The 9,772-nt window shown below is 51.7% G+C and overlaps 1 protein-coding gene across 1 annotated transcript; it reads right to left on the reverse strand.

The window, feature by feature from the left end:
- Positions 1-3,025: 3,025 nt before the first annotated feature.
- On the reverse strand, positions 3,026-8,514 carry LOC119113056 (palmitoyltransferase ZDHHC8B). The gene is made up of 8 exons (XM_037237382.1): positions 8,062-8,514; positions 7,200-7,330; positions 6,693-6,850; positions 6,189-6,361; positions 5,681-5,875; positions 5,090-5,252; positions 4,395-4,504; positions 3,026-3,101 (listed from the first exon to the last, which is right to left on the reverse strand). The coding sequence occupies exons 1-7, from the start codon at positions 8,151-8,153 to the stop codon at positions 4,439-4,441; spliced, it is 978 nt and encodes a 325-aa protein (XP_037093277.1). The 5' UTR covers positions 8,154-8,514; the 3' UTR covers positions 3,026-3,101; positions 4,395-4,438.
- Between the last annotated feature and the right edge of the window lie 1,258 nt (positions 8,515-9,772).

A 9,772-nucleotide genomic window follows, 5' to 3' on the forward strand; every position in this document is an offset into this window, starting at 1 on the left:
TTATATACAATTATGATATTATGTTATACGATATAATATTATCAGCGGGAAATAATAAAACAAACTCAGCTAACAACACGGACATTCTTCAGACGGGCAATCACAGAAGGCGCCGTCAACTTGGGAAAGCAATTTTTTTAGAAACTCTTCCTCCAGCTCTAAACAAACAAATAAATTATTGCACAATCGAGTTATTTGGTGGCGGGTGGTGGCACCATAAATGTGTTTGTGGCAAGATTTTCGTGCCTTTATAGTGTTTTCACAATTGGTTTTTTTATCTTCGTACGAAAAGATGTTTTCCAGATAGCAGCGCATAACCTTCATCCTTGAACTCAAAATCGTATTTATTATCTCTGGTGCCATTTATATTTCTCCGACGATGAGATAAGGTCTCGAGATGTAAGAATACACAGATTGACAAATATATGAGGGATTTCGCGCGGACTAAGCTATGTTATACGAACTATCCTATACTATGCACGCGGAGGTCGCATTTGCAGCATGCTCTTGCAATTTTGTGCCCACTGGTGCTTCCGCCCGCACCCGCGCAACTCTCGCACACTTGTGAGGGCAGGACAACAAGGGAAATGTTCGGTAGAAATGACGTGAATCAAATTGTTACAGCTGGACGAGGCAGAGGCAGCTGAGGCAGCAGCAGCAGCTCATGAGGCAGAACCAGCTGGATTATTTTCATAAACCGGACCGCAGGTGTCTGCCGCACAAGTCCATTTTCCGTGCATGATTAAGGATGTACAGCAGGACTCTGAGTCAAGCACCCAAGCACGATGTCATGATAATGTAGCTCGCCAAGAGATTGGAACTTCAGCATTAAAAGTGCATATCGGCGTGAATTGTGAACAGCTGGTGAGATTTTCTGAGCCACAAGCAGGCATTTTCTCACTTCTGTTCAGAATTCAGTTTAGAATTCTCATTCGACAATTCCTGAAGCCATCGCTTTACCATCGCAGTGCAGTGCCTACTGCAACAGCCGCACAAAAACAAACACGTGGTATAAGCTTTTGGTCACAATTTCCTGTTGTGTTGGTTCACTGTCTTTACGCAGTAAATATCCGCTCTCGCTGCATTTCTCCACGCGGGTTTTTCATTAGCTTACCATAGTTCAGAGTTCAGGTCCGCCTTCAGATCCCCATTGTGGCCCACTGCTGTATTGGCCCACGCAATTAGACAGACTCGTAACACCACTGACACGACGTTCGGTCGCTAGCGCAAACAGCTGCGTCCCGCTCCGAGCACACCCAGGGGCCTGGCCGTCAGCAGTTTTGGTCGCGTTCCGGCCATGCGAGCCGACAGCGGCCCAGTTCACACACCAGGACCCGCATTGGTCGGCCCAGTACAAAAACTACGCTGCCGACACCGGGTGTCTACGATTGGTCAGGGGCGGTCCCCGGGAGCCAGCTCGGTGCCGCACGTCCGGGCGGGGCGGCAGCGGCCGCCGCCATCGCGAGGCCGGGTCGACACGGCACAACATTGAGCGTCCCACAGGCAACACGCAACGGCGGCGCGACGCGAGAGGAAACACAACACAACAAAACGGCTAGCGGTGTCCTCAGGTAAAGCCGATAACGTCGGAGAAAGACGTTAAATTCCCACGCACACCCGCAGGCGCGGAGATCAAACGAGATGGCCAAGTGTCAGTCGCATGCGAGCATCAGCATTATAAGCGTATGTCTGAGAGAATGTTGGCGCATACGCGGTGCCCACGTCATACTCGCCACCTCACCCACACACTCACGACAACAGACCCGGAACATGACAGCAGCGACAGCAGCGCGCGCGACACGCCCAGCACTACGGCGTCCACGCGCGTCTGACGCCCACGCACGCCGTCCGAGCCGGCGGCGTCCGGCCGCGCCTCGCCGCCAGTCGCTCACATGCCATACCAGACGACCGTCACAACGCAGGGGCCCCGGTTCCACTCCCCGCACGCCGGCAGTTTGTACTCGGCTGCTACACGGAAATCTCGTAGCCGGCGTCTGGGCAGCGACGGCGGGGGGACGGCGGCCGGCCCGCCGGCGGTGGCCAGCCGGGTGGCGCACGCCGGCCGCCGGGCGGCGACTGCGCTATGCCGGCCGGCGGCCACGGCGCCGGCTCGGCCAGGCCGCTGGCCGTGGTGCGCGGCGCGCCGCTGTAGGGCGCCGCCGCCGTGTACCCGTAGCCGACCGGTCCGGGCGCGGGTCCAGGCCCAGACCCGGGGCCGGGACCGGGGCGCCGGGCCGAGGCCGGCGTACCCGGCTGGGAGCGCCGCGCCGGGCTGACAAACGGCGGCGGGCTGGATGGCCAGCCGGGCGCGCCGTCCAGCGAGCACGCCGAGTCGGGCGTGTGGCAACCGGAACGGCGACCCTCCCTGCCGGAAGTAGCGCACTCAGATCGGCACGGGACCGGTTGCACAAAAGCCTGACGGAATCACCGCTGCAATGACAGGACCAGATAGTGCTCGCCACAATGTCACTGTCTCAGCCCATCTAGGCAGCGATGGGACATGCTGAGCAGCCAGCCTACCATGCTGGGCAGCCTGCCCACCATGCTGAGCAGCCTGCCCACCATGCTGAGCAGCCTGCCCACCATGCTGAGCAGCCTGCCCACCATGCTGAGCAGCCAGACCACAATACCCCTAGACGCCGAGTAAACCACTTATCGAATGAGTGGCAAAGCAACGACAGTGGCCGCACAATACGCCCGACACCTGATGGCACACTTTCAGCTGAGTCCGACGGACAACGTATGCCACTCCAACAGCCCTGACACCAAGGTTATCGTCCGTGAAATTGCGCGTATCCCCACGCCTGGCGCGATGGCCAGGCGCGATGACTCTCTGCCAGGCGCTCCGTCCCGCCCAGCGCCACCAGTCGGGCCTACCTCACCTACCTTCCCGAATAGGCGCGCGCCGCCGCCCGGACTGAGGGCCGGCGGCCGGGCGAGCCGGGCGTGCCCGAGGTGCCGGCGGTCGAGCAGGTGCGACGGCCAGAGACAACGCTGCCTCGCGAGGCGCTGCGCGGCAGCGGCGGCGACGGTTCGCAGTCGCGCGACTGCGACATCACCGGGTCCAGCTCGCCGTCGCAGAGCTCGCCGGCGTCGGCCGCCTGCCGTCGCCACCGCGTGCGGGTCAGGCGCCGGTCATGCCGCAGGTCACGTCGGTCAAGTGGAGTCACATGTTGGTCAAGCAGGTTAGGTAAGGTCGTATGAGATGCCGTGAGGTCAGACGAGGCTGGACAGAGTTTACAAAGGGGGTCACATGAGAGTTCCCACAGGTCGAAGAGCGTACAGGATCACAGGCGTCTTCGAAGCGTGGCGAGGACAGGAGGCACGGGCCTCCTTTATACAATTTTGGCATGAATATTACATAACACCAAGTGGATGAGCAGCATTATGATATAAGGGTGCGAAGGAAAATGCTTTACGTTTACATTTTTTACGAAAGCCTTTTTCCTAAAACAATTCATCATACTATCAGCATCAGGTTATCCTTACATTTCACATCAATTTTGACATGCAGTAATATGCATATGAATAAGCGTCGATACAAGAAACGAAATAGATGTGCAAACGTGATTGGATTGAAACCATTTCGTACTGTAACACCCAATTAACGAAATTTTGCAGCCTACGGTGAATTAAAATGTCATTCCAGTAAATAACTATAAGTCGCCCAAAGGCCTAATCCTGCATACACCACGCAGCAGATCGTGCCCAGCCTTTCGTCAAACACCGTGTCGGTCATGGTAAGTAATCGTAACTCATGATGGGCCATGGATGGTTATTAGATTCCATGCATGGCAGATATCACATCCATCTTGAGGGTTTTGCGGTGGGAGAGCGGGTGACGAGTGTCCACCAGCGGGGTCAGCGCGGTCAGGCATTACATGGATATAATATCACATGGGGGGGGGGGGGGGCGGGGTATGTGAAGCGGCTGCGGGGGTGGCTGGTCCAGACTGGCGGGTGAAGTCAGACATGACAGGGGCAGGTCCCGCGCGTCCGGCACAAGCGCGCCGCTCTTCGGGACTGAACTGGTCGACACAAATAGGATATCGGAGACGGGTGCTCGCAGTCCAGAAGAACATAGCAACGTACCGGTCTGGCACAGCATAAACAGAAATACATGAGGGCCGACAAAACAAAACAAAGACGACTGGAGTGCCAGTAGTCGACAAGCTTCGAAGTGCTGAACAGTTAAGCAGGTGATGCATGACAAAGACGAATAAGCAGCGACGGACTCTACGCAGAACAGAATGCTGCGCAGGTAAACAGGATGACAATCAAGTATACACAGTCCAAATGAGTTCGAGGTCAATTTTATCAGGTACATAAGCATTAAGTATAGTGGCATGCATCCAGGTTAACGCTGACTAGTAAAAATCAAACAACACACTTACCTACAAAGAAGACAACCAACTAAAGTTAAGCAGCGACATCGGCATTACACGGCGGTTTGGTGCCAGATTGGCAGGTGCGATACTTCGGGCACACGGGGAGCGGGGTTCATCTGTAACATGCAGGCAGGGCACACTCAGCCGGTAGGTGCTCCGAAAACGCCGGCAGCAGACCAGCCGCCGGGCGCGCTCGGCACCCGCTCATGGCAGCACAGCTGGGGCGGCGGCACGCAGACCAGCGCGTGCTGGGCCCGCCTCCCAACCAGATGTGCAAGGGCAAGCGAGAGACACATATAGATGCAGGCAGGTTCGACTGCGGCGTTCAGCTGAGTAAGCGGGGTGCCGGGTCGAAACACAGCATATTAGGTCAGCGGTGCTCACGCAAGTGGTCGTAGCGAAACCGAAAGGACGCGCTCAACAAAACTGTCGGTGACCAAGTGTGCCAACTTACAACACACTTCTCCTGGGGCCGTGAAGTTCGCCCTCCTGCCTCCCACGAACACCTCACACGCGCCAGCGCAGCGAACGCAGTCAACATGCGGTGCTGATCGCATACAAAGCGGCGTCTCTGTCATCGTGCATCGTTGGACGACATGCGGGACGGGCCCACAGGCGCCGGCGCTCGTTCCGCCGGGCGTGCGCGAGCGGCGGCGTGCAGGCCAGAGCGGCGCCGACATGCGCGCCGGCGCCGGCCGTACCTGAGCGTAGCGGGCGGCGTAGCTCTTGCCGCGCAAGCCGTTGCCGTTGTCCATGTGCAGCTTGACCTGGTGGTCGGCGGCGATGGCTGGCGGCCGTTGCGGCGAGCTGGGCAGGCTGTACGGGTGCTGCCGCCGCCGGGCACGCCGAGACAGGGTCACCACGCTGGGGTGGAGAGAGAAGGAGTCAGGGGAGCCACCTGGCGCGCCGAGACAGGGTCACCACGCTGGGGCGAGAGCAGATGTCATGTCAGCGGCTCAACACGATGCATGGCACGGCCACCATAGCGGCTGGAGCACATCCTCCCATTTCCCCAGTCGTTGAATATTGGTCGCGTCATCGTGCCTAGGTGTTTTGTATGAATTACCCGCCATCATCTTCTCTCTGTTTGCCAGACACCTGATCAGCCAAGCCAGGCCCGCTCAAACAGCATGCAATGAGCAGCTTTAATGCAACTCCTTACCGATAATCATAACGGGCATTTCGATCTCCAGACCGGCGCCTTTCAAACGAGCAGCGTCTTCCAAACAAAATGCCAAAACATTTTAAGGAAGTCTGCCCAAACATTACCAGCGATAAGGACTGCGACTCACTTGGGATACTGCGGCGCCCACAGCGTGCGGCAAAAGTTGACGCAGCAGCCGCGCGAGAACGGGTTGAAGCCGCCGCGGAACTTGCCCGTGACCTGCTCGTTGGTAGTGCGTCCACGCGTGGCCAGCACCGTGTGGAAGCCGGCTAGACCGAACACGGGCACCAGCAGCGTACCAATCACGCACATCACCACCATCCTGCGTCGGTGAGTCAAGGATACCACCGACGGCGGGAACGAGCAAGGCATGGACTGAACACGCCACTGGAATCGGCACATCTGTGTAATGCAAAGCGGCTGATGCTGCCACGATCAACCCATATAGCAAATAAATCACCATAAATTGATTCAGACATACATATTACACCGAGGAACATCTTGAATTGCATGCATACAAAAATACTCTCTTTGAAGCAAAAGCCCCATAAATCCAGCTTATTCCTCCCTAGGTGATAGGCCTGTGTCCCTTGCACCTGCTCCAGTCTGCGCATGACCCCAAAGTCAGAGGATACGTGGCGATGACGCTGGCGGCGCTGAGGTCGTTTCGGTTGCGCAGCACGAACACCAGGCACTGGCCGAACACCGACACCATGTGCACGCTCAGTGACACCAGGAACAGGAAGAAGAAGCGATAGTTGCGTCGGCCAATGCAGTTGTTCACCCACGGACAGTGATGGTCGAATGTCTGGGGAAGGAAAAGAAAGGTTGACATTTGAGGACACCTATATTGGCAAGCAGATTGTAAGCAACAGGCATTTACGTAAAGTTTGGCACAGCCTCACAGTATCAGAAAAGATGAACAGATGACAAACATGCCATTGCAGCTTTCTTCTTTGTCTCTTTTTCCTCAATATATGAATTCACCAACATACCTGATTAGGAACATAAGTCATTGCTTCATCACTTGAGTTTACTATGTCTTCCAAAAGGTAGGGTACAGCTGCCAGGACTCATGGTGTCTAGATATCCAAAGCACAACTTTAGGTGAAACCCCTACCACCAACCCTTGTCCGCACCTCTATGCAGTGGTTGCAGACGCTGCAGTGTGAGCACCGAGGAGGCCGGTAGAACTGGCATGTAGCACACCACTTCATTCGCACTGTGATGCCACTTATCTCAACATTTTTGTACAGGGGAAGGCGGAAATCATCATCTCGGTCCTCATCTGAGGAAGCTGGAGAACAAAGTCATTAGAGAAAGAGCATGATTATTATTATATCAAAATGCAGAACAACAAATATTTAACAGCAGCACTGCCAAACACCTCAGAACAATATTCAAGAGCTGACCACAGTGATGAGTGCATTGTGATAGGTAAATAAAGCCACACAATCCTTAGACTTACTCAAGCTTCTTGGAGCTATAATGACCAAAATATACAAGCATGAACTGCTTTGGAAAAATAAATCCTTAATGTGACAAACCTAAGAAAACTATCATACTTAATGCAAACATGTCCAAAAAAACTTGAACTCAGGCAGAGCAAATAGGCTCAAATAAAATGACTATTGTAGTTATATTACCTCTTGGCACAATGCCTGGATTCATGAATGTAGCCAATGCAAAGTTGGCAATCACAAAAAAAGTTAGAATGCCTTCGCAAAGAGGGACCACAAAACCCCATGGCTGAAGTCGCATGTAGAGCCACGCACACCTGCAGGAAAAGGAAGGTGAATGGTCAGTGTTTCCAACATACATCTTTGCTACAAGTATGAGTTGAGAGTTCTTATCTTGACAACAATGAACAATGGTCAGTATTCCAGATACTGGGAGATGCTGACCACATGATATGATCAAGCAGATATTGGCTATGTTGTGAACACTTCATGTGTGATCAGTTTACACAGATTGGACATGTTGAATTATGAAGCAGACTCCACAGATAATAAATGTAAATAAATATACTTGAACAGACTGTACTGCTATCTGACAAAACTTTGGTATCTGCCTTGCATTTAGATGATAAACCAAGGTTTGCCCAAAAACTTCGGTTTACCAGTGCCTTTTGGTACCTTGAAGGTTGATTATTGCAAGCCTAAGACCTCCAAACTCACAATGCTGAAAAGCCAGGAACTTAAAATCTTACTTGGTTATTTATGTTCACCTCAATTTCTTTGGCCCAAGTAGCAACTATCACACTATTACGGATGTTATACTACCTTTATGTGGGCAAAACAATATGCTTATAAAATGTTAATATATAATACTGCTTCCACCCTAACTTCAGCTGCATGCTAGTACAAAATAACAGCTGGAGGGTACATTTCAATGGATAAGAAACCTGCTTCAATGATCCACACCTCAGCAACCACAATGTATTCCCAGAGAACTCAGTATCTGGCCTGTAACACCTACAAACTATCCATGCCCTTGGCATATACTTACGGAAAGTAAAAGTAAATGCCTGTGCAGCCAAGGAGCATGGCCCAGGCAACTGTAGCTGGAACAAATCTTGTTGATGGCTTGCATCTTGACATCTTATTATTTTTCACTTAAACACCACTAATGGACATACTTGCCCGTCATGCAACTATCGTTCAAACTAGATATATTTTGAATGATGTCAGTATTTTTTTGCGGTCACAATTCATCTTGCATTCAATATAAATATATATATAAATATAGCCTTTTACTGGGCCTCTAGATTCACGCACTTAAAAATATTGCTCAGGCAGGATGCCACTCGCAAACCTAGATGCATTCTCATTAACATCCCCTTTCGCCGATTACGTACAATGGATCGACTTCACTTATGCAGGCGACAAAGTACGTCTCTCAGTCTGAGGCCGTAATATTTTATAATTCTGATACCGCAACCTGCCCCACGACCAACACCCTCCACATAGACACTTCGCATCGCGGCAAAATCCCTCTGCAATCGCCAGCATGCGCCAGAAATGTGCAGCCTTATTTACACCATATCGATAATTAATCGGGAAATACCCCGCTCTTTTCCAGAGCAAAAGTCGGCAGATCACTTCATTGGTGGTCTTGCTATCGGGGCATCAAATCAGTATCTGAAAACCATTGCAGTGTGAAGTAAATTCTTCTCAAAATGCATACAAGTTAACAGAAAGAATGGCTTTGCATGGTGGGCTCATTCATGAAAACTCGCCTGGTCAATGACATTATCGATTTTTTCAGCTGCCTGAACGTTTCACACGCCGGGCATTTCACGTAAGATGTACGGTGCATTTGCGAGGAACACTATTCACGTAGATAAGACAAGCGTAGTAGCCTTATTTCTCGGAAAAAAACAGGAGAATGGAGATAAAGATGGGTTGATATTTTGGCGACATGCCTTTACCGAAACTTGCCTCCATTCTTCTGGTTTTCTCCGAACAATACAGCCATTACTATTGCCTTGCACTGTATTTCTATGATATTATCCAAGCCGTTGTCATCCCAATGCCTCTACACGCGTTCGCAGGATTCAGCCAATTGACGTTACCGGAGGTACACTTTCATGGTCTTTTAAAACCTCTTTCTGTCAGTGAAGCCTTCTGTGCTTTTGTGCATTTTTGGTCTATTTCATCAATTCCAGTGCTTTTTATTACTATCAGACTCATCCTTTTCCATTTAGACTTGGCAGTGAACAAGTATGCCACTTTGGCAGATTGCAGCACTGTAAGGCAGTTTTTGTCGACAATTCCATCGGTTGGGGTAGGGACACTTGTCTCTAATTTTGATGGGAATACGATGTGAGACAGATGAGGAGGGAAGTGAACTACCAAGCGTAGCCATGAAAATGTGACAGTGATTGGTGTGGTGTGTCGTTGCGTTGCACAGTAAATTGATAACGTTATAATAATGCTAGCGTTTTTTGTCAAAGACGTTTGAACAACATCACATTTGGCATATAAAATAGCAACATTTATCAATTTTCAATGAACCAATGCACGCGTTTTCGCTAAATTTGTTGCAAATCGGTCTCCAGTTTAGAGAAGCGTTGAATGCTAGGTCTTAGTGCTTCGATTGGACAGGAGCTGACCGACGCGACCGTTCCGGCGCGGCGGGCTGAACCAGGGCTGAGCCTCAAGTCTTCGCGTTGGTCACCACGAAGAATTACAATCGGCTAGAATGGTTTCTGAACAGA

Source organism: Pollicipes pollicipes, unplaced genomic scaffold (genome assembly GCF_011947565.3).
Source record: "Pollicipes pollicipes isolate AB1234 unplaced genomic scaffold, Ppol_2.1 Scaffold_7261;HRSCAF=8764_pilon_pilon_pilon, whole genome shotgun sequence".
Taxonomy (NCBI): domain Eukaryota; kingdom Metazoa; phylum Arthropoda; class Thecostraca; order Pollicipedomorpha; family Pollicipedidae; genus Pollicipes; species Pollicipes pollicipes.

Coding starts and splice junctions, on each gene's coding strand:
- LOC119113056 (XM_037237382.1), bottom strand. CDS start 8,153: ATGTCAAGATGCAAGCCATCAACAAGATTTGTTCCAGCTACAGTTGCC. Junction 7,331..8,061: donor GGCATTTACTTTTACTTTCC/GTAAGTATATGC, acceptor CTTTTCCTGCAG/GTGTGCGTGGCTCTACATGC. Junction 6,362..6,692: donor TCTGCAACCACTGCATAGAG/GTGCGGACAAGG, acceptor TTCCTTCCCCAG/ACATTCGACCATCACTGTCC.